Below are 26,293 nucleotides of genomic sequence, written 5' to 3'. Positions count from 1 at the left end.
TTGTGAAGGCAATGCCAAATACCATACTATACTTCCCAATTGTGGAATGATGTAACTTAGAGCAGGTTATGGCTGCTGAACTGATGTCAAGATGGTACTCTGAAATCAATGTGGGCTTTCTTGATAATTGGGATACTTTTAAGGGTAGGTCTGGCCTTTTAACAGAGGATTGTATCTATCCCACTCAGAAAGGTAATGTTATCATTTTCTGTAATATAATTCCCAATCTTATGGCAGGCCTAGTTAATTATTGACAATCCAGGTTAAATTGACCATCTGCTAGCTGCCTGGAGGCATCATCCAGGATTCACTCTATTGAGAGTGTATTTATTCCCTGAGTTCAACAAAAACAGAGAAAAGAAAGCTCACACAATGTATAATGATCACACTCGCAAGTGTCAGACTAAACTGGTAGTCTTCCAAACTGCCTGGAAGGAAAGCCTGCTACACTGAAAGGCTCGTACTGCTGCTAGATCAGCGTATCTCTCCAATCAAATAGAAGACAAAAAAGTAGATTTTCCACAACAAAGTTATTGATAAAATTCACAGTATAAATGTGACAATCTGATACCCAAGCTAACCCGGAGCAAATAGAATCAATTAATCCAATCCAAGATAATGAATAAACCTCAAAATCATCAACTTTTATACTACATACATGCATGTGTGGCAGAGGGGGCATAGTTTAGTGGTATTTGTGAATGGAGGGTGGAGTCTTGGAGAGAGGGGTGGGTGAACTAATGAATGACTGTTCACCTGTGTGTAATTAATGATGCACTATTTTTACCCTGTGTCTTACAGTGAGTAAGAGAATGCCAACTAGACAGAAGCAGTGGCAGAGGAAAAACAACTTCCCCAGACAGCATTCTCCTGTGTGCATGACTGTAGGTTTTTTTTTTTTTAAGTAAATATTTCAGATTTGAAAAGGCCATGCTGAAAAGCAGAGTGGGAAATAACCCCAAATAAATCAAATCCACACTCTCATACCTGCCTCCTGCGTCCTTTTCCCAACCCCAGTTAAGATATTACAATATGATACTAGTTTTTAAAGAAAATACAACCAGGGGCTATCAAACCTCTCTTAAAAATGATAAACTCCTCCCACATGATAGACTATGTACCTAAATCTTTCACTCTTGTGGCTATCTATCCATTGACTAAGAAACCTGGCCTTGAATGTTTGTTTGCTCACCAATATGATACCCTTTATCTCAAAAATCCTACAAAAGCTTGTAGTTCAGCTGTTAAGCTGAAATATTATAGTCATGATTTAGACCTCACCACAGCATTATATCAGCACTGGTTAAAGTAGTAAATGACCCATTATTGGCCTATGATCAGGAATGTGTATCCTTTCTTACACTAGTTAATCTCAATTAAGCTTTTGATACCATAGATTACAATATTCTTTTAGATAGACTGGAACATTTTATTGTAGATAAGGGAACAGCTCTTGCTTGGCTCAGGTCTTTTCTGATGGCCATTATGTTTGTAAATGTTAATAGTGACTTTTCTATGCATTTAAAACAAACTTATTGTTCCATAAGGTTCTCTTCTAGGGCCACTGTTTTAAGCATTCACTGCTGTGATATCACCTAAATAAAATGTAGGAATGCGTAAAGGGCATTAGACACTATATGCTGAGTAACGTCCTTCTGTTTAATTCCAACAAGACAGAAATTCCACTTTCAGACCTTTCACTTACATCATGTGCTGCAGTGAAAACCCTTGGTGTGATTATCGACTCCAGCCTCTCATTTAGAAGATTGAGTAGATAATATTACTATGATAACCTTTCTCAATGTCAGGAACATTGTTATACTATGAAATATGTCATTACATGATGCAGAAAAAAATAGTACATGCTTTTATTACCTCGAGGTTGGTCTTTTATAATTCATTGCTGTCTGAATGTTCTAGTGTGTGCATAAACAAGATTCAGTTGACTAGAACATAACAGCTAGTGTCCTTCCTAGAACCAGAAAGTTGCACATTTTATTCTAATTACATGCTCTCAATGAAGAGTGGAATATTTTCTTCCCATATTAACTTTTAGTCTATTGTATTCTGCCTCAATCAAAATGCGCAGATTCTTTAGACACTACAGCAGGGGGCAGAGCTTTTTCATACAAATGGAATAGCCTTCAAATTAGTGCTCAGGACTCAGCCACAGTCTCAATCTTTAAGTCTAGGCTAAAACCCTGTTTGTTTCAACAGGCATTTTGTTAAATAGCTCTTCTCTTACGTAAAGGTGCAGATCTAGGGGTACATGGGCAGAGAGACTTTTGGTAAATTAGAATATGATGCCTGTGCCAGAGCCTGACAGACTTTTACTGATATGGCTCTCGTCAAACTCAGGAGCTGCCTGATTCATTGAGTTGCTCTACTCCCGCTCTGCTTCACTGCTTCATGCTCATTCCAGGACTCCTATTAATAATATATTCACATTCTGTAAATTCTGTATCTCTTCAACAAATGTAGTACTGTTCATCTTTAGTATATATGACTTAAAGTGCACCTATTATGGTTTTGAAACGTGCCTAATTTTGTTTTAAAGGTCTCATACAAAAGATTTATATGCATTCAAGGTCAAAAAACACTTTAATGTGCTCATAATTTAAATTGTAGCATTACCATAAAGTATTGTTGCATACCTATATTTAACAAAGATTTTTTAGATAAACCTGTGTTTTGTTTGAAATTGTTTGTTATCCATGAGAGCAGAGAATTGTTGTGATTTTTTTTTAACAAAAGATCAAAAGGTTAAACAATAAAGACAATTTTTCACAGCCTTCTTTACTCACATTTACCAAGGGTGCCAATATTAGTGGAGGCCACTGTAGTTACAGTTGCAATCAAAATTATTCAAATTGCAAATCCCCCATTGCAAATCAGGTTTATTTTCAAAATGTACAGACTTTCAGCTGTTTGTAATGAACAAATCAAACAAAAGCAATTGAAATAGTTGAAAACACAACGCATGCTTCAAGTGGTTTCCCCAAATTCAACTGAAAATGCAACTTGATTTATCCAGTTTGAGGTTGAGCAGAGTTGAGCAGAGTTTAACATAATGCATATGAGAAGTTTAGTGGTGTTTGTGAATGGAGTGTGAATGGTAGTGATGACTACCAGTGGGAGTAAAGAATGGTGGTACACTTATTTTGTCCATACTGTAAAACATCCTTCTTTTTGTTTTCAGATATTTGTTCCTACTCACAGCTACTCAGCCATGCAGTGAAATTTGCTGCGCTGCTACAGGCATGATGTGTTTGATTTACCCGAAACAGAAGAGAGCAGTTGTTTTCACCACCATAGTATTTGGGTATATCAAACACTTAAACCAGTCAAAAACGAGACAGAATTTATCCATCCATCCATCCATCTTCTATACCGCTTACTCCTTTTCAGGGTCACGGGAAACCTGCAGCCTATCCCAGGGAGCATCGGGCACAAGGCGGGGTACACCCTGGATAGGGTGCCAATCCATCGCAGGGCACAATCACATACACACTCACATACCCATTCATACACTACGGACACTTTAGACATGCCAATCAGCCTACCATGCATGTCTTTGGACTGGGGGAGGAAACCGGAGTACCCGGAGGAAACACCTGCAGCACGGGGAGAACATGCAAACGCCACACACATAGGGCCACGGTGGGAATCGAACCCCTGACCCTGGAGGTGTGAGGTGAACATGCTAACCAAGCATTTTTCTCCAGAATTTTAAAAATATTTTTTGCAGGAGCACAAAGTTGCAAAGCGTCTCAGCTGATTTGTGGTCAAATGGGTGGACAAAAATACTCACTAGTGAGTGAACACTGTACAACAATTTGAGCAAGCAATATTATAAATTACTCCTGGTGAGAGATCAGCATTAAACATAATGTTAAGGTACTGCAAAGACCAGTACCTTTTGTCCACCCCGTGCAAAGATGTTTGAATCATTTTCTAGCGAGTCACTCAGATACAGATGGATACTGTTCCCCTTTAATTCCATTTTGAAAAACAAGAAATCTATATATATTTCCAAGAATGTGAGTGTGTGTAGTTCTGTCACCTCATGTAAATTGAAGCATCAATGCAGCTTAAAATAGAGCACTGAGAATCAATGGTATACTCACATGTTTGGAAAGATTGGTGCTCTTTGAGTCCACATCGTACCTGCAGAATGGAGGAGAGAAAGAATTTCAGTCATCGCTTAAGCTTTCATATAACATAATGAGTATGAAAAATCCAATGGGATCTCCCTCTAAAAGCCTTAACTTTACACCCTGCAACCTGAACAATGAAGTCTGATACCTCCAATATTAGCTAATTAGTCTTTTGTGTTTGTACAGAGGGGGAAAAAGTGTGAAAAAGGAAAAAAAAAGCCAGAGGTTGACCACTTCATCTTTTTTAGACAGATCATTAGCCAGATGATGATTCAGACACTATTATGATCTAAAGAGACAATTTCTGTATGTCACGGCTCATCATCTTAAGATGCTCTCCTGACCTTGCCGTGCATCCTGATTTAGTTTGAAACTACTGCAGTAATTTCACACTTGAGAACATGGAAAAGGCTCTCTGTTATCAGACTGATTCAATGTGGATACAAATTAAGACCTAATCTTACACATTTAAAAAAAAAACAAAAAAAACAAACAAACAAAAAAAAAAACACTGGTTTCGCAATGATTATGTGCAAGAAGATACAATACAGCAAGATTAAAGGCTGTAAAAAAAAAAAAAGTTTGTTTGGATGGCATGCCAGGTTTGTAAACTATGAAATAGAAGCTTATTGTCATTATTTAGAAGCTCCACATCGGTGGTTCTGAGATAAAAGCCTGCTGCTCTCTTTCATCTAAACAGAATCATGCACAATTCTCCGATCGAGATACACTGTGATTTTCGTTTGTTTTTCAGTCATTTCTGCCTTTTTCTTTTTTCTCTACTATCATGTTTGGTTGCATCGATGAGTGTGCACAAGTGTGCTATCTGTATGCTTACAGTATGTGGTCATACATCACCTCATACAGCAAAATCACATATATGTTAGAATTTTTGCATTACCGTAATTATAATAATCACACTTGTTAGTGTTTTTACGGTAAGAATGTCACCCCAGTAGTAATGGTAGTTGGTTAGGTTTGTGCTAGAAATGTGTTAGTTTTAAAAAAAAGTTTATCTGAGCTCCCAAATGCCACAACTATCTAAGATTTTGCCCTCACAAGAGGACATCTTGACACAGCCACAATAATCTACAACCAGAAAAGCCATGGCACTGATCTACATTTACATTTAATCATTTTTCAGACACTTTCATCCAAAGTGACTTACAATTGAGCTAAGCACATGAAGGTAACGTTGGCAGTGGCACAGTGGCAGCTTGACAGTACCAGGATTCAAATTCATAGCCACCTAATCAGTAGTCTAGTGGCCTACCCTCGAGACACTCTTTTTCCAATCTATTAGAGCAATGCTAGACAATTGTGGCCATCTGTGAGCTCATGTATACAAAATTGGGCAACTGCACCTATGACATTAGATCATTTTTCTTCTAAAGGCACTAAGATATCATATATGCAAGTATACAGTCACCAATTTATTAGGAACACCTATACCCCTGCTCGTTCATGCAATTATCCAATCAGCCAACCACGTGGCAGCAGTGCAATGCATAAAAACATGCAGATACAGGTCAAGACGTTCAGTGAAGGATCACATCAAACATCCAAATGGGGAAAAAGGTGATCTCAGTGACTTAGACTGCTTATCTCATTTGATTTTCACACACAAGAGTCTCAAGAGATTATGCACAAAAGTGAGAAAAAAAACCCCCCAAAAAAACCATCCATTGACTGGCAGTTCTGTGGGTGGAAATGCCTGGCTGATGACAGAGGTCAGAAGAGAATTTCTAGTCTGGTTGGAGTGGATGAAGTGGATGAATTACAGTTACTCATATATCCAAGAAAAAGCACAACATGAAAAAGCAAATACAAGAAAAAAGCATAACACGTCTAACCTTGAGGGAAAAACAAACAAAAGAAAACACATCGGGTTCAACTCCTACTCCTATGCCATAGGAATTGGAGGCTATAGTGGGCACAGGCTGACCGAAACAGGACAGTTGAAGACTGGAAACACATCGCCTGGTCTTTTTCCAATCTTCAACTATCCAGTAAAGAGTGGTAATTTGAGTTACCGTAAGCATTTCTGTCAGCCAAAAACAGTCAGGGGTATTTTTTTCTGATGTCTTTCACCAACAAGATGTTTCTGCCCGCAGAACTGCTGCTCACTTTTCCTTATTAAAGCGCAACATGTTTTTTAATCCACTTATTATTAGGCTTCAGTTAAAGCATATGATGCTTCAGCCATACAAGTTGTTACACAATCTGCTACTATAGAAACAACAACCTATTAGAGCATTAAATTAAACCTGCGCTTTGGCTTGAAGCCTGTGGTATAACAGTTATCATTGGGTATTGTTTGCTACCTGCTCCAATCTGTAGTTGCTGATATAAGTGCACAATATGCCAATTGTGCCTTGCAGAAGGCCATGTAAATTACAATTATACAAGCCAGCTAAGAGGGCACTTATACAGCCTGATAGCAATGGGGGCTCTAGTTTCTCTTTAGTCATTTGGCCTACACTGAAAAAAAAAAGCTCACTGAATTTACTTATCTCAAATGCGTACAGCCATTCCACGTGACTGAATGTAGTTACATTAACATGATTTGTTTTTGTACATTCAACATGATTTAATTGTGTCATTTCAAAGCCCTGCATCCTGTATCCACACCCCAGCAGAGGACCAAACCCAGCTTGTTGGTGTTGTGAGACAACGATATTTCCCACTACACAATTATATGGCACTTGTTTTAGTCCAGTCAATTTTAATACTACGGTCTTTCTTTGCGTCATCACCAACATCCTGGCGAGATTTCCTAACATAACTGGACCACGTTAATACTATGTGAACTGATCACATTCACTCTACATAACTGAAACAATTCAATTAAATGTAGTGCAAGCAATTAAATCGCATTTTGATGAGAAACAAAAGATTTTTTATGTAAATTGTAAGAGCATGTAAATTTTTTTTTTCCACATTTGATCAAACATTTGATCCTCTTTGAAACAGTGCCTATTAATAAAGGCGATGCACATTGACATAAAAATTACATAAATGTGACATTTTCACAATTTACATTAACAAAAAAACAGATGGGTCACATGTAAAAAGTATACTCCTACATTTATCACACCTTCAAATCCATAAAATTACAATCAGGTGTTGAAGATTGGGTGCCAGTGATTAGAACCTGCTTAGGGCATGCAGGTGGAACCGGTCATATCTAGTGTCTGGTGTTCCCTTTGCTATTGAGGTGTGTGGTGTCATCATGCCAAGATCTAAAGAGTTCTGTAAGGCCTTCAGAAAAATCCATAGGTTGTGGATGCCTAGGAGTCTGGCAAGGGATTTAAAAAGATATCAAATTATTTGATATACATCATTCCACTGATATATAAATCATCTCCACATCCCAGGAAATTCAGATCAAGAGCAGTCCATCTGATACTTCAAGAAGTTTCCAAAAGACCCAAAATTTTATCACAGCATCTGCTAGTAAGTCCTGCCACTGTTGGTTTCAAAGTGCATGCTTCTACATTTATAGAATATGATATATAAAATCTGATCGACCACATATTCCCTTTCAATCTACCATATATGCTACCAAGTCTGGTAGCTGTTATGCAGTCAAGGATGGAAATTGACTACTAAAGTGCTACAAACAGGTTCTCTCACAGTCACCTGATTACTAATCTCACACACCTGAACACAATCACTACCACACACGATATAAAGGACGCACAAACGGTTATTCAATGTGAATTAATGTGCAGTGTGCCATTATCTGACATGATCAAGCCATGTTCATAGTGTACTGATAATCTGTATTTTTTAATATCGCTTTGCTACCTGGAGTTTTAGATTTGCCCGTATGTTGTTGTTTACTGATTGCCTGGCCTTTTGCCTGTTTCCTGTTTACGTCTTTTGCCTCACGTTTTGGATCTGTTTGCCAGTCCCTTTAATAAAACTCTATTCTGAATTTGCATCTGCTTCCACCTCCCATTCATAACAAGTGTTACTTATGATTTTGGTTAATTATTGGCTCTACTGCCAAAATAAGACTATAAGAATTTTTTTTATGTAGTGATCTTCATATTTTAACCTGTTAGATGAAAGTTGTGGACTGTAACACATATCTAGTAGTGAGGCTAAATGTCAGCACAGGTCAGCCACTGCTTGAATAAATTTCTGAGTGCTTTTTGTAATGAGGCTAAAAAAAGAAGTAATTTAGAGGCCAGAGTGAGCAAACACATTTCTTATGTTCCATCCCTGCAGACACACTCAGATTTATAAATATTGCATTATAGAAGGCACACAGAATGGCACACATCTGCACAGAGACACAGATAAAACCACATATCCCATCCAACTAGCCTTTAGAGGTTTCATGGACTAGTCAATTAATACAATCAATGCTACTGTGGGGATGTGAACTAGCGATGTGGGGGAGGGGGGGACGACAGTAGCGATGCAGACAGCAAAGAAAGCAGGATTAATGTACTTTATTAATGTGGAAATAGTAATGTTTGTTAATGTGGACTAGATGAAGATAATTATACAATCAACTGCACATTGTGTAAATTGAGTATTATCACTTTCATATCACATTTATGGTTAAGTGTAACAGGAATAGTTTTTTTAAAATCTCACTCCTGCCAACTTTTAATTAATTAAGTAATCAATTAAGTAATTCTATTAATTAAGTAATTCTTACTAATCCCGCCTGGTCTAGCAGGTATTTCTGTTTGTACTGATCCACAATATTTTCTAATTAACTATTCATTCATTCATTTATTCAATCATTCATATTTAGTAAGCAGTTAATCCTGATCAGCGTCATGGCATATCCCAAAATATAAATAATTTAAACCACAGCGATGCTGACCAGGATAAAGCAGTTAGTGAAGTAAAGATGAATGAATAAAGAAAGGATAAATATTAATTTTGACCAGATGCAGTAAATGTATTGCTCAGTGCCTCATGTCCAAAAGGATTTCAACTTAATCGGCTTGGCCTTGGTTTGTCCCATGAGCCTCATATTTGACCACTTGCTCCTGCTCACATGTCATGAGTGAAAGAACTGCCCGCTCCTCTGACTGTCCTTTGTGTCCTAATCTATAGTTTGTAATGGTTTTAGTCGAGTCAAGTCAACTGAAGTCAAGTGGCTGTATTGTCATTTCAACCATATACAGATAGTACAGTACACAGTGAAAAGAAACGACATCCCTCCAGGACCATGGTGCCACATGAAACAACACAAAACTACTCACACTAACATGAGACAGAACTAAATAAGACCTACACTTTTCTACATTTCTAAAGTGCATGTGCAAACGTATGCAAGCAACACAAGACAGTACAGTAACTACCGAGACAGTGTAGCGCCAACCAGCACAGCTCTAGTGTGAAAGTGTCAGATATGTCAGGTAGTGCAAAAGGATAACACAGATTTGTTATTTTGCACATTAATTCCACTATTTTATTTATTTTTGTCCTTAACAACATAGCCTAAAGAAACACTTAAGTAATTTGTAGTGTGTATAGCTGTTAACTGAAGTGACTGTATTAATAAAATGGCCTAAATATAGGAATATCCTGAATTTGTTTTGCTTTAACTATGGAAAAGACTACTTTGGGGGGAAAAAACTGCTCGACTAGAAAAAATCAAGTCATTACTTGGGCCTGTGCTGTCCTGCTGAAGGAGCATTTGAACAGGATGTTCAGTCTTAAAGGTGCAGACAGGGACGTCTAAGTCAGAACACACTTTCTCTCACATTCAGCTGTTAACAAGATGTGTGTTCAGAGGAGAAACTCCACTTTTGACATTTTTTATTATATAGGTATAAAAACGAGAGGTTTTCCTGAACAGAAATATGTTTCTCTTTTGTATGTATCTCAACAAGAAGTAAAAGTTCTTGTATTTTAAAACCGAAATTTATGTAGCCTTATTTTATCTATAAAATGTAAGTTGATGCAACTTTGACCCTGTAGTCTTTAGTCTAATAGCTAGTTGCCAAACTGTTATGACTCTATACACAGCTCATACAAATGACCAAAGAAATCACTTTAACTATGCTGTTTCTACTGGAAAATCCACTACACACTACTCTCGTCTTTGTAGAAATGGCCACTTGTATGACTCATGTAGGTGATACACACGTCCAATTCATGAGGGGACGTAAACAAGGGTGTGTTAAAAGTTGAGATAGATTTTCCAAACTCATTTTGATGTTTCTGTATCCCCAGGTTTCCAGGTTCAACTTCATTCCACTTTTTAATGTTCGCTGTCTGAACCATTATAAAAATAATAAAAAAAGAAGGCACAATACAGGTACAATCTATCTACAACAATGGTATTTTAGATCTAATTATATGCTTTAATGATGCTCATTTACAGTGTTCCTTCAATTAAGGGTACAAATTCATAGCCTTGAGGATACCACATTAGTAATATGTATTGAATCCCTGGTTAATACTTTTTTCTCCCCTAAATGAGTTTGATCAATCTGTCAGTTCAAGGATTTGTAACATGTAGAATTGGCTTTAATTAAACTGAAAGAAAACTGTATACACTTTAAAGTAACAAAAGGCAAACATCCCAAAACCCAAATCTAACAAAAATACCAGATTTCCATATTTGAACTCGCTCACCTTGAAGTATCAGGTTGCCTGTGCACACCCTTGATTTGAAACAAACTCCCTTGGAAATGTACTACCACTTCTCCACAATGGACAGACTGATTCAACGATGCAACAGACCCAGGCAAAACTGCCGTCTGGAAATCAGGGGCCAAATAGAGCTCAGACACGCTGGCATTTAATCAAAACCAATAGCTAAACTGCAAACATCCAGCTAACCTCAACATCCCATCAAACCCCTGTGGCTAGCTACTGAAACACACTTAGGAAAATTCTGTCTGAGTCATTAGGGCTGAGAATCAAATGCAGCCTGAACCAGTGGAAGAAAACACACTGAAAAAGCAAGGAAATGACCAAACTACAACCCCCTTGACTAAGCAGCAAGCTCAATCCACGACCCATCGTTAAATTAAACAGAGCTCTGTGTATGTGGGGGGACATTCTAAATTATTTCCAAGAAAAGCTGCAGTGAACTCGGAAGAAAAAAAATCAAACACTCAAACACACACACACACACACACAGACACACACACACACAAATCCGAAATAAATGCAAACTTTATATTGTGTTAGAAATGAATTAATAACACAGAAATGCATAATGCATTACTGCTGAAATCTGTCATTTATAATTTGTTAATTAATTCAATGCTCACAATCATTTATGTATGTGGTTTAATACACTTATACTACTTTAGTCATGTATAGTTTAGTGTTAATATTACTGAGCTACCTCTTTTTTTATACAGTAACCTGTAACTTAGATCCAACTATACACACACATGCACACATACACATACTGATTTCTGTCAGTGATACAAACATACTGTACTGTGCAAAAGTCTTAGGCACATGCAAAAAAAAATGCTGTAGAGCAAAGATGCCGTCAAAATAATGAAATGAAATGTTTTTACATTAAAAAATACCGTAAAGAGCAGTAAACAGTAGTAAATGAGACAAAGTCAATATTTGGCGTGACAAAAAAAAAAATTGTCGTCTCCAGTACAATTAGTGCAGTTTTATAAGGAAATGAGCTTTAAGTTTTATTGTGCATCTTGCAGAACCAGACACGGTTCTTCTGGAGACTTTGACTGTCGCACTCGCTTCATATTTTTGCAGCAAAACCCAGCAGACTTTATGTTTATTGTCTGAAAAGTCTCCTCTTACGTAATATACTGCTTTTTTTACTGCCATACAAACATTTTACTGTAACATTTAATTTTGTGCTAGAAAACTAATGTTTGGGAATCTAATGTTTTTGTACTGACTCAATAATGTAGACGTCACAAAATAAAAAATCTATAACAAAGCTTGTGCTAAAAAAATAGAGTGCCTAAAGCTTTTGCATAGTAGTGTATTTCCACCTATGCAGTTGTAATACAAGACTTGAGCGACATAAAGGCAGATACACACAGAAAGAGAATTTGTATAGGATCACACAGCCAGTGCAGCAATCACAGCAGATTGGAGTGTGCTGTCCACCCACACACTCAGCTGAGCCTCTAGGGGAAGACACCCACCCACACATTCTCTCACATACCCAAACTAACAGCTCCCCATTTACGCTCTCAGTCTGACCAGGCCGTATTAGAATTCTTTTCCCTTCAGCTATTTATAGCCTTGTGCTCTTGTGACTCAGTTACTTGTGCATCTGTGTGGAACAAAATACTGAATCTCTGATAAATGGCATCACAAGCAAACATTTACCACCCTGTAGTACTTTCACCATGAGCTTTAGCAAGTAAGTCACTGTTGCTGAATACTGATGACTGATGAAGAGCAACAGGTGTGCGGTTTCATTCTAAATGCCTTCAAGGAAGAAACTGAATACTGTTGCCATTTATAATAGTGGCTATAAGATTCGAGTGCCAATCCAATGAGCTGATATTCGTCTGACATTCATTGTACAAGAACATGGCTATTAAAGCACAGGCAGCGTGAATCAATATTTCTGTCCTGTCACTAGGATGGAGAGAATGAGAATAACAGTCAACACTATTCAAGTGAAATCACTATATACAATAAACATTACATACAATGATTAACATTTTCCATTCAGTGAGTTGGAGAAACTACTATGTACTGTACATTCTTAGGGATGGTCATTGCAAAGCATTTATTTATGACCACATCTGAACCTCCTGGCAGGGCCAATCAGGCTTGGGCTGAAGTCTCCTAGTGCTTAGCAGAAGTCATGATGCCTTTACAATGGATATGAGGGGCTTTTATGTTATGCCAAACAGTTTGGTTTTGGTCTCATCTGAACACACAATGCCATTCACAGTTCAAATGAGTTTTGCTTTTAGACACTGCATTTTGTGAGATGATGTCAGGACGGGCTTCTTCTTATGAAAGTGGTGTTTAACAGTTGATTTCAGAAACTGGACAACCACAAGAATCAATTAAACGGTGAAATTATAAAACTGTGATTTGGGCTTTTTCTCCTCTTTCACCATACCGTGTGGGGAGACAATGCCATCATGGGTAAAACTCCTGAATTTAAAAAAAAAAAAAAACATTTAAGTTATTTTTAAAGCCCTAATTGTGCTTAATGGTATTTTAATTATTTATACATATATTTTTTTATATTAATTGCTTGATTTGTGCAGGTCAACAACCATCTGTTTATTTTGTCTTCAAAGTTTTCCCATGGTAAGCGATTATAAATGATGTATACATGATGTGTGTATATATATATATATATATATATATATACATATATATATATATATATATATATATATATATATATATATATATACACATATATATATATATATACACACATACATATATATATATATATATATATATATATATATACACACATACATATATATATATATATATATATATATATATATATATATATATATATATATATATATATATATATATATGTATATGTGAGTAACCTCATATTTATACCCCAGGGAAATGGTACATGGTTAAAGGCAAAAACAGATTTCCTTAGGGCTGTGAGAAATGACAAATAATATAGGTCTTTCAATAATAACAATCTGTTTCCATTTTGTTTAAATATTCCTAATGTGAATGATTTCTGCTAGGGGAGAAAATCTGGCAAGTTTTTTATTTTTTATTTTTCTAGAGTTTATCTTACTGATTTACCAAGGGCATGAGCCCAAATAAAAAGCTCACATGTCTTCTTATACTGGGTCTGCTATGTCCTCTAAGTGGCATTATACTGACATTGTTACACTGCTGTCGAAACTCGGGAGCAGCTTGAAGAAGAACATAACATGATGTAATGCTGGAGCAGCAGCATTAAGCACTCTTCACCCTACAAATGCAACAACAAGAGATGTTCACCTGAATCACACACAAACAGGCAGCAGATTGAGCAGTCATAAAAAACCTCTTGGGCCTTTCCTCTGCTCCCACTAGAGTGTCAATGGGCCAAATCCCACACCAAGATAACACACCAAGTTGCACCTGGATAAGCACACCACCTCTGCATGCAGCTGTCCAAAGAGTAGTTGGAGGATCTGCATCCAGGCTCTTCTAACTGGAGAGACCCAGCTGGCAGCCTGTAGTCTGATGCCCGAGAGCCAGCTGTATTAACTGGCTGTCAGAAGCACTGTACTCAAACAGGTCTGTCCCCAGAGAAACACTGCCAGCAGTTCTGCTCACTGGTGTTAGAGGAAGGAAACTAGCCATTCACCTTTGCCCAGACGCTCCTTGACTCATGAAAACATTGGCTGAGGCTTGACCCAAAGCAACCTGTGAAGGTCATTGAATGGGTGGAGTCCAATGACACCAGCCCAATTTTCTGGTGAATACAATCCAGCTGGCAGACTATATGGTGAAGCTACATGGCTGCATTTGCAAGCCCATTGAACACGAGCCCTGTCATCCCCACTTCTGGGTCCTAACCAATGCTCTGCATATAATCCAGCAAAATCCTCCCAAACTCTAACTAACCAGACTCTTTCTCTTCTACCCTCACTTCTCTAGGAGTGCCGGTCAGTAATCAAGGGAGTATACATCAGGCCTTGGTGGATTCAGGCTGCACAAAGACTCTGATCCTCCTAATCACACAGAGATAAAGAGCTCATTTTATTCCCAATTTCTGGCTCAAAACTACTCAGCAAGTAGCAAGGATTCTTTGAGGTCACAAGGAGGGGTGGGGAAATTGACCATGAGGTTTTGCAAATGTACTGTATCTGGGAAAAACATGGCAGATTTACCACCATTAATCTCCTAATAAAGTGGATAGAGGCAGTCCTTGCTGCTTTGGCAATGGCAGACAGAAATGAATTTCGACTGGAATGTTCAAAAATCTCCAATACCACTGGGACATCATCTCTCACCATCCCAGAAATTTTCTCCACTGCCCAGGTTCACTGAGACCATAGATCTCAGTGAGACTCCCAACAGTATAACTGTGTGCAGCCAGCCATACTGCTTGCCTAATTACAAAAGAAAAGTGATTTAGAACATGTTTATGGGTACACTGATGCAAGGCGTATGTTGTGTCAAAATTTGATACCTATCCAATGTCTCATACTGACGAGCTCCGGAATAGACTCTGGCATGACTAATTTTTATTCAACTCTGGATATGACCAAGGGCTATTAACAGATTCCCTTGCCACCAAAGTCCAGTAAAAATGGCTTTCTCTACACCATTTACTTGCTCAATGTGTCACTCTTTCATTCAGGTAGTTAGTAGTACTGGCTCTGTTTTAACACCTAATTAACCAGATGCCACAGTACATATAATGCTGCTTATTTAGATGACATTAATCCAAAGTAACATTTGGCAGCAGCATAAGCAGTCCTTGAGATGAGCCAACCACATGGTGAACCTGGTGAAGTGTGCAACTGGATAGGTGGAAGTATGGTATTTGGGGTTCCACGTGGGTCATGGGTAGGTTTGTCACCAAATTCATGAGACTGCCATGACTGCGTGACCCAAGAGCAAAAAGGAGATAAGACAGGGCCGGTGGGATATTAATGTTTTTTTGTGCATAACTATTCAGACATAGTAATCCCACTGACTGATGTCACTAAAAAGGGAATACCAGATCCAGTCCAGTGGCCAAAACTATGTCAGCAGGCCTTTGTGAGTGTTAAAGAGGTTCTCTGTGTACAATATGTCCAGTTGAAGACAGAAGACAAAGTGATTCACTCTTTGCTTCTTTCAAAGCTAAATTTGCTGCCATCCTCATTGACAGCGGTCAGGCTGTCATCTTGGGTGTCATCTTGAAGTCGAGGCCCAGATGACAGCACAGCTCTTCTCTTAAATGTACAGATATATAAAAGATATAGCACATGACATAATAAAATCCAAACCTACTCATACACCAACCATAAATGCACAGGTGTATCGATGCCCACACTCTCATGCATGATATTCACTCAATCTAAGATATATGTAGGTATGCACACATACGTACTTGCAGCAAGTGCTAAGGTCTGTTCTCCAGTTATTAATAAATAACTACAATAAATACTAAATAACAACATATAGGCTGCCAGTACCCAAGAAATGCACAGGCTTATAACAACAAGGACAGCTGTGCACACTCATACACACAGACAGACAAACTGTACTCACAGATCAAACCGAAGGTTCTGTCTCTCTTCAAAGAAGTAGTCCAGAATGAATTTGCGCACAAAGTCTGGATTTAGTGTGTTATCTATGACTTCTGTCCTCCCAAACTGAAAAACAAAAACAGAGCGACACAGTCAGAGATCCAATTAACAGCACAGTCCACCAGCTTTTGATGATCTCACTAAAAATCCTTGGGTGACTTGGTTTAATGTACCTGAACCTTCACGTTTTTAAGATAACATAGGAGAGATAACACTTTATTAATTCCAGGTGAGAAATTCCATTGTTAGAGCAGCAGATGTGCAAAATGGGACAGAATATAACCAGATACATTTGTATGCAGGTTATAACAGTGCGCAAAACATGTCTTTGGGCAGCAATGAACTGAGCAAAATCTTGATGATGTTTATCCTCCAAGAAGTGCAGAAAAATGAACGTGCCTTTTGTAACAGATTATTGTCAGTAAGGTACACCAATCTGAAAAGTGAAAATGATGCACTTGCAAAAATGATTTTCTCAGATGCAGGCATGTAGGGTTTAGCTGGAAAAATGTAGTAATTTCTGACAAGGTGCCTTTTGACAGCCCACCAGCAATGTAATAGCATGTGGCGTTTGCCTCTAATAATGGCAAGTAGTTATTTTAGTTCATGTGTGATTGTACAGTGACACAATTCGGGCTGTTGTGTATGTATAAAAAGCATTGCAAAAGACTAAACAGTTTACCCAGTAAAAATGCTAATTCCTGGGCTGTCATTATTGTTATTCTTGTAAATCATGGTACGTGTGTAGAAAATGGCTTTGGCATCTAGTTGTTGCTTTTTTGTGTAGGTGGTGTACCTATTACAAGTTAATGGCCTAACAGTCAAGTCATCCTCCCTCTTTATCTAGCAAAAAACGTGGAATATGGATGGTACGAAAACAAAAAGGTATAAGCCATACATCTTAACTTCAGTTAGGTAGTATGTCTTACTCACAAGCAGTCTGTCAATTTGATATCACTGTAGCAGCCATGGCAAAAGAGTAAAATTTTAGGATATGTTATTTTTGCCCCACTTGTAGTCCATGCTCTTTATCTGGATATTACCGTCAACTAGTTTTCACAGTAAATTAGTTGCTGCTGCATTGTGTCTTTATTTTCACAGTTGTCACCTTTCCAGGAACTCAATATCAGTTTGTAACCACATCTACTTACCCCAGCTCTGTCACCTACATCCTCTCATTAGCTCTGTATATATGCACTCCTCATGCTCACAAGACATATCTTTGCTTTCACTATTAAGCCTATTGACATTCGTGCTCAGGTCTGTGTTTTGGTTCATGACCCTCTGTTTTGTCGCTTTTTGCTTAGGACAGTAGTCTTCTTATGGTTTTTAACTATTTGACTGGTAGTTTTGATTGCTGTTTTTTTCCTTGTTTGCATTGTGTCATTTTTCTTAATAAATCTCATTGTTATTTTTAACCTGTATACACCTCTGCTAGTCTGGTCTAAGCTCTTCTGTCTTGATATGTGTAGTATTATACTGGTATTATATCAGTGTGTGTGAGAGTGTGCTTTTATTTTGATTGACTTGTTCTGGGTGAGGGCCAAACCCACATATGAGATCAATATAAGAAAAACTGACGGTTAATGAAAATTGTTGAATAATGTCCTGTAGCAGTCAATGAGTTATATGAGTCGTCTATATAGTACATCTGAAAGATATTGTGGCGTATGCCGAAACTTGCAAGGTGACATCAACGTGTAAAGGTAGTTATGTGATTTTTATTTAAAACTCACATTCCACACTCACATTCTACTCTTATCTTATCTAATCTTATTGTCATTACTCTAAATACAGCATCTGCCATGTGAAAGAAGCCACAAAACCAAAGTTTCCATGTTTTATGTTAAAAATCATCAGTGGTGTAAATAAACGTAATTATATAAACACATAGGAATTCCTGCACCGACAAATTACGATTCTACCATGTTATCAGATACTAACTAATCGTAGCTTTTGCAAATTCGATTCAATTCCTGCGCATGACTATTTACTGGCCTGCTTTCATACATAATTAGCAAGATAAGTATATATTTGATACTGCTATAGTCATATAAGTTATTGAAGTTGGCTAACAGAATAATTAACCATTTTATGGTATGATACCTAATTACTGCTCGACAACTGTGAATCAGTTGAGGTAGAAAAATCTTATGGTAATGGTTCACATGTTTCGTCACGTGCTCTGTGAACACAAAAATACAATCCAGTAACATACCATGTTTTAGGCATATTCAACTTGGGTTTGAGGTAGCCTATGTATTTGGGGCATCATTTTGCCAGATTACAAAAGGCACACTATAGTAAGCAACTGAATATGTAATCTGATTTGTCTACATAAAAAAATAATGGAATACAACATCATGCATTAACAGTGATAAAAAAAAAACAACACATCAGCATATTATGTTCTGGAAAATCCAGTACGTATTTTGTGAATTTGTCTCTACTCAGATGACAGAGTCTGTTTTTCCCAAGGCTATATGGCTTCCAATGCATGCTATTCATCAAAATGACCTATAATATTGCAGCTTAATCATTTTATTCTCCATATAATATGTCATAACAGGTTGTGTTTACACAGGAGACTACAAAATTGCAGATAATCTGAGTCATTTGGACAATACTCAGAATGCTTAATTTATTTGAGTAATTGATTGAGGTGTATTCATTTACTGGCATTAATGGTTTTGTTGAGAGGCTAAAGTTCCTTTGTTTTCGAATAAAAAGAATAAAAAAGAACATGAATTATTGAGACTTTATTTTATTTGACAAATAAGTCAACCATTTGCATGCATCCATATGGTGCCCATGAGATAACACTGACCTCTCTCCACTCCTTGTTGCCGATGCCTTGGGTGTAGAGCACACAGACTGCAGGAAGAACAGAATTAATGTTAAAAAAAACAGAGAGAACAGACGGAGTATACATATTAAAAAGACCACAAGACTGTCTTCAGGACATCTAATAAATGAGCCAAAATTATAGCTACATAGCACAGTCTTCTTGATTGTGTGTCGACGTCTTTTATATACTGTACTGTAATTAACACACCATGAAATTAAAGCAGGTGAGCTGCAGCACAAATGCGTCCCTGTACAGTGATTCAAGTGTTTGCAGCAGATTGCTACCAATTGAAATAATTCAGATCAACTAGGTTTGTATTTCCTGAAGGGAATTCAGGAAAAACAGATAGATTTCATAAACAGATTTATGTATTTATTCTATAATAATGCATTTAATATTAATATTTTGAATGATCATTGTCAATGAGAACATTAGTTCTTGCTTAATATGTGATTTTTCCTATAAACACATTATGAAATAAACAGTAAATAAATAAGAAGTCATAGGGGAATGACACTGCAAAACTGTAAAATATGGAGACTGAATAGCACACCCGCCACCCAGTTTAAATAGGCTTGATGTAATGGAAGTAAAATGAGGGAATGGAGTTATGCATTAAAACGCCCCAAATAAAAGCTCAAAATAAAACAGAGAGCAGCTGTTACTGTTTGCAGCTGTTAACTTTGGCCAATATATAGCTTTTCCAGTACATTCAGTTAAATGCATCTGAAGTGCCTGAGCGTCCTAATATTCTCTCTCGCCCAAGGAGCTTTGTCCAGTGTGTGAGGGAACATTCATGTGTGTGTCTGTGTGAAAAGGAAAGAACTAGGTGAAAGGGGCAACCAGTAGGAGTGTCTGAGTGGTTGTACACATGGATTTGTAGCTAAAAATGCCATCAAATTGGTGTAACTGAAGAACAATAGAGGTTGCATTGTTAAAAAAAAAATTAAAATAAATAAATAAAATAAAATAACCATGGGCATGCTGGAATGAAAGCACGTGTATTTTCAACATCCAGGATGTCTTAGCTGTGAGCCCATGGCTGCCCACTGGAAAGTTCTGTTAATGCTAAGAGACTGGAGTAGCAGCACTCAGCATTAACAAGGCTGGGGCTCAGCAGAAATGCCCACTCTCATGAATGTACATCCATACAAATCATGCTTTTGGTTAGCAGGCTCTCGAAACATCTTTCTTAATATCCATGCTCTCCTTGAAGGATGAGAACTACTCCCTCGTTCTCTCACTGCTTTTATTAATCCTTTTGTTAGATTTTGTTCTTGTTTCAACTAGAGTTCACTTATTTGCTCAACATCTCTCTTTGTCCTTTTCCTGGTCTGACTAATGTAATCACCTGATCTGAGACTCTGTGGCTGATTTGCACAACTCACAAAAAAGGCACATGCCATTTGTATTCAATCCAAACAGTGAACTATTGACACAAACCTCTACTTGGGAATTTCTGAAACTTCATAAGTATTTTAAAGAAACACTGACATTCATAGGTGTAATACTGAAATAAGATGAAGCACAGAAGCATTTTTTAATAAAGAAACATGTTTATATTAGTTTTAACTAAAACTGAACTACCACTATGCTAATTCAGCCTCAAAAATACTATTCTAAATCAAAAACAACAAAAGTTGGGGTCATTAAGTTAAGCAGCTACCACAAACAACTGTTTCCCAACTGGTTGCACGCTCATCTCAAGCTATGTTAGCTAACTTTTTCTATTTGATAAAGTTGCAGCACAGCTAACATGAGAAAAGAGTATTAGTTTTAGCTAAGAACAATCTGCATAACACCAGCTTTAACATGATATATTTCAAGAAAAAAAAAGATTTAAATGGTTTAGCAAATACAAACTAGCTAACACTGAGCAAGCTAACATGGGTGGAGTTTTAGCATTTCACGTATTGTTTTGTGAAATGTAAATACTAGCCATTGCGAACATATTTTTGGTTTTGGTGTCCAGAGTTGTGTAATTGTTAACACATATAGCAGTCCAAAGCTGAGATATTCTTTTAAATTTATTTTTGGCTTTAAAAAATTAATTAAAAGCAAAATCCAGCTTTCAGCTTTACAACATTTCTGGCATTTGGCAGACGCCCTTATCCTGAGCGACTTACACGTATCTCATTTTTTATACAACTGAGCAGTTTAGGGTTAAGGGCCTTGCTTAAGGGCCAAGCAGTGGTAGCTTGGTGGTGCTGGGATTCGAAGTCACAATTACCACTGCCCCAAGTCTCCCAGGTACAACTTTTGACCATATCTAGAGCCTCCAATTCAAAATAAGTTTAATTCCACCTAAATTACTAAAAGCTTGACTGAGATAATGGTGGTTAGAAACTGTTACTGTGATTAACACTGATTGATGGGCCAAGAAATTAAGGTGGGGCCTGGGATCGTTTAACTGCTGAACAATTCTGACAAGAATTCCATTAGTTCACACTCTCATGCTATGGGTGTGTCGAGTATGCCTGCGGCACACATGGAAACAACACAGATAGCTTTAAGTGAATAAGGATTGGCAGTAATGAACACAAATAAAAAAGAGGTAAGGATAAGCGAGCCACTTCAAGAAATTGAAGTAAGGCTACTGGAATGCACAAAAAAGCCAGAGAAGCAGAAAAACAGACAGCAAGACAAATGGGCTGAAAGGAAAAGAAAAACAGAAAGTGGACAGAAAAAGAGATGGGTACCATGAGACATTTCATCAAATGAAAGAACAAAGGACAACAAAAAGGCAAAAGAGTGTGTGTCAGTGAATCACAAAGACTTTATCCTTGGTATTGGGCCAAAGCCCAAAGGCAGGCTGCTGATGCTCCACTTTTCACCTTACATGTCTGAAAGTTTTCACAGTTTTGTGAGAGTTTGTTGAAGGCTGGACAATTCCAAAAATAGATATTAATGCTTCTCAGTGCTCAGGTATTACACTTGATATGGCTCATTTTCTGAGGTCTTGTCTCATTTTCTGAGGTCTTGTCTGAATTGTATAAGCCGTTTATTTTGACCTCTACTCACTGTACTGATACATGGACAAATTCTAAAGAGCTCTGGGTTTATAGTAATCATTTGGCAAATAGACACAAGTAATGAAGCTGATCTCTAAAGAAACAAGTTTCTAACCAAAGCCCTAGACTGAACATCAAGTACCCCCCCCGCCCCCTGCAAATCTAACCTGCTGTATTGATAAATAGCAGACAAACAATTAGAACAAAGCAGTTTCAGACTATTAGAGCAGAAGGAGCATGCATTAGCTAATTCTCAGGCTGAGAGCTTCCTGATTAATCCACAAATCAAAGAGCTTCATTAGTCAGAGATGCGTAAATAATCAATAACAATGGTTGTGATTTTGTTAAAATCAAGCTCAATTAGAGACAGAGACCAAAAGCCTCAAGACCAAAATTAAAACTGCTCTGTTGCAGTAATTAATGGGTTTCCACAGTTTTTCTTTGGTCAAAATTTTTATTCTTGCAAGTCAAATCTTTATAATCCCTCTCACAATGCATTTGTGTCCTTCGTATAGGCCAAGAAAATATGTACAATTTCGAAAAAGTAACATTTCTGCCAAAAAATTAAGTTTAGAAAATCCTCCTTCTATCCCAAATGTATCTATATTTGGTGTCTGTTTATTAAAATTTTGCACATCTGGAACATCTTGGGCTTTATTACAGTTCAATCACCATGGTATGAAAAAGTTACAGTATAGATAATAGATACAGAACAATACTAAACAATCTGTATTTAAAAGTTTAATTGGCTGCTCTTAGATTGAACTGCACTCTAAATAAGTGCTTTATTAAAAGCATGTGCACTTCGAGGGTAAACCATATAAATATAAAGAAAATATAGACTCATAGACAATGTTATTGCAAATTGTGAGCCAAATATGTTATGTGCTACAAGTACCTAATTACAGTGTCCAAGATCTAGAAATTTCCCAGTTCAGTCTACAGCCCAATGAAATAATCAACAACTTTTTTAATTTGCTTGCACACATATTCCTTACTTATACTTCTAATTTTAGACTATTTAAATGAACAATTAGAGTTACTTACCAAAAATACTAAAATATGTGCTGTTTAAGAACTTTTGGCTGGCAGTGTATGAGGTTAATGTTGCTTATAATTAAGGAAAGCATAGCGCTGCCAGTTTAGCATTACGAAACCTGACAAATTCACATGAAGTCTGACTCATCACGTAGTTACATCAAAAGACACAATTTGGCTCAAGAAAAACATTCTGTTCATAAACAGTTTCATAAAACGATAGGCTTAATCAAATAAAGATTTAATCAAATTCAAGTTTCTTTTAAGTCATTCATTCCTAAAATCACACACTAAAGTGAACTTGAATGCGAAATGTCAAATAAAGGACATAAAGGAGTGCTGAAAACCATTCCAAGTGTTGGTATTGGATTAGTTATGAATTCAGTCATGGGTTAGAGAGATAACAGATAAGCTGGTAAACTGAAAGCAGGGAGCAAATAGGAGAGTACACTGTGTAAAAGTGCTTGAGATGTAAAGTGACAGGACAAATGAGGGAAGAATGATCACCTGGGAAATCCCAATGTTGTGTTTACGAAAAAGCCAGCCTCTTTATGCCTGTTCCAGTATGGCCCACATCTGATATTTGAGGCCAAGCTTGCATGATTCGTTCAATTTTTGCGCAAGGCAAATGTCGCCATAAATTGGACGCCCACTTTGTTTCTATATCTGCAGCCCTCACCACATGCACATCAAGATTAGTCACTGGAGCTTGAAGCACACTTCACACAATCAGTGCATGAATGAACAAAAAAGTTCAGTTAGTCAATGAGGAACTGTGTGAGGTTTGTCTTTATGATGGTATCCTGATTTTTTCCTGACTTGAGAGTGCTATAGCAACATCTGAGCCAGGTGAGTAGTACAGAGCAGAAAAAACATCGAAAAATGCGCTGAAATGAAGCACCATTTTAGAGAAAGAAAATTCCCAGCTGTTCTACTGAACAGGCATCAAATCAGTACCATCATATTTCAGAGAAAAAAACAAAACAAAAAACAAATAACATTTACACAATTCCCCACTTACCCAATGTGTATTCATTTGGACAAGACAAATTGGCCTCCTTAGTTTTGCACTGGAACTATGACTTTAAAGAACCTAACAAGAAAACTGATCTCATCCAAAGATCTGTTACAACAAACAACAATGTTAAGCTATGGGAATCTCAATTTCAAATAAAAATGTATCACCCATATTTACAAATTGAAATATAAACTATATTATCACTCTATTGAAGAGCGAAGTCTGCACACATTTAACTCTGTTCAGTGATGTAATATAATATAATATAATATAATATAATATAATAGGAATACTGATGAAGACACAGATGAAACCCTAAAGATGAAACTTTGTATAACTATTACTGTTCTATTAAATCACTGAACTAGGATAAATGTGTGCAGACTTGATTATTCAGTAGATTTACACTAGGGCTGTCGATCGATTCATTAAAAAAATAACTAACTAATCAGACAATATGTTGTGATTAATTGCGATTAATTGGGGTTTTTTTTCTTCTATAGACTGAAACTTGTAATAATGGATATTTCAATGTAAAATCATGGAATTAATGTAGAATCAACACAAACAAAGTATATTTCAATTCAAATACTGTTTAATAGCATCTTTTTTATTATTATTATTTTTTAACTTGGAACACAGATTCTCTCCTGTGAACAACAGATTTCCAATAAAACCATAAAAGGCCCTCAAAATTGACTGTTGGCTTGAAAGGCATATTTCTTATATGCACTAACAGAAATAATAACAAAACCCAGGCCTATATGTTAAAGTGTCAAAATTATCAAGGCCATTAAAATTAGCTCAGAAGGCTATCATTTATTTCCAATTAGCCAAAGCATTAGTTGCCTTCTCTGTTACAGGCTTCATTATTCACCCACGAGTACGGCACTCCTGTAATATAGATTGGTGAGGTTTCAGTAGGGTGTTTTGCTTTGAGGTGATATGTCAAAGATGAATTACTTCTGTGGTAATTGAATTTCCCTTTGCAAACTGTGCAGCTTACTTTTGTTTTCTCCAAAGTTCAGTCAGGCAACTTTTTAAAGTGAAACGTTCCACCTAAAACTCCTTCCTTGTCCTTATCCACAAAAATCTGCGTTAACTGTGTACATTTTGAACACGTTAAATATTTCACATTAATCGCAAGAACGCGTTAATTTTGACAGCACTGATTTATACAGGAGCCAGTGTATGCACACCCAAGACTAATCAACACGGAAGAGCTAGTGTTAAACCTGTTTTTAATAACGTTCAACCTATATTATCATCTATATAACTTCCAGCTTTCCAATACAATTAAACCAGCAAACATCGGAAATCATTAGGTTTGCTAATAAAAGATAATAATAAAATAAAACAACATTAAACAAACGGCTTGGTTGTCCAAGATAGCTGCCATATAACATAACATTAGGGGCTCAGTAAGTTGCCAGTTGTGAGTTGAGTCCTTGAGCAAGATCAGTAACCCTCAGCGAATGTAAAATGCAAATGTTGTAAAATTTTGTTTAGGTTTATAATTTACAGAAATCTTACAGTGCCATGTGTGACATTATGGAAGAACTGGATTTACGGAAAAAAAGCTTTCTGGCTGAGAATGAATTATTCACATCATTCACCCCATATCTCCAGCGCAAAACTAAAGAAGCAAACTTTAAACATCAAACGTGTGTATATCTGGGATAAAAAGATTGCAAACAGATTTCTTTTAAATGAAGCAGAGTTTTCAGAAGAAGAAGAAGCAGAAACAGTAGAATGTGATCTTACTTGGATCTGATTTGGAGAAAGTGTCCCTGTCGAGCAGATTTCTGTAAAAGGAAAAAAGGGGCAACATTATAAATTACATAAGAATTAACTGATACATAACACACATGCATGTGTGTGTGTGTGTGTGTGTGTGGGAATGTGAGACAGCTAAAGGTTTGCAAGGCGATGCTTTGCCAGATAAAGGCACGAGCTGGTGAAAGCCGGTTTACTGTACTCATCATTTAATCGTGTCTCATGGC

The 26,293-nt window shown here is 37.0% G+C and overlaps 1 protein-coding gene across 1 annotated transcript in view; it reads right to left on the bottom strand.

The window, feature by feature from the left end:
* LOC128623336 (copine-8) overlaps positions 1-26,293 on the bottom strand; it is a 128,764-nt gene that overhangs the window by 68,253 nt on the left and 34,218 nt on the right. Inside the window, exons 2-5 of the mRNA XM_053650327.1 lie at positions 26,055-26,095; positions 19,203-19,249; positions 16,338-16,441; positions 4,128-4,167 (exon numbers count right to left, since the gene is read on the bottom strand). Of these exons, the coding sequence (XP_053506302.1) occupies positions 4,128-4,167; positions 16,338-16,441; positions 19,203-19,249; positions 26,055-26,095 (232 nt within the window). The remainder of the gene's footprint in view (positions 1-4,127; positions 4,168-16,337; positions 16,442-19,202; positions 19,250-26,054; positions 26,096-26,293) is intronic.

This window comes from Ictalurus furcatus, chromosome 19 (genome assembly GCF_023375685.1).
Source record: "Ictalurus furcatus strain D&B chromosome 19, Billie_1.0, whole genome shotgun sequence".
Taxonomy (NCBI): domain Eukaryota; kingdom Metazoa; phylum Chordata; class Actinopteri; order Siluriformes; family Ictaluridae; genus Ictalurus; species Ictalurus furcatus.
The sequence above is the reverse complement of the archived record's forward strand: the minus strand, read 5'-3'. Positions and strand labels throughout refer to the sequence as shown.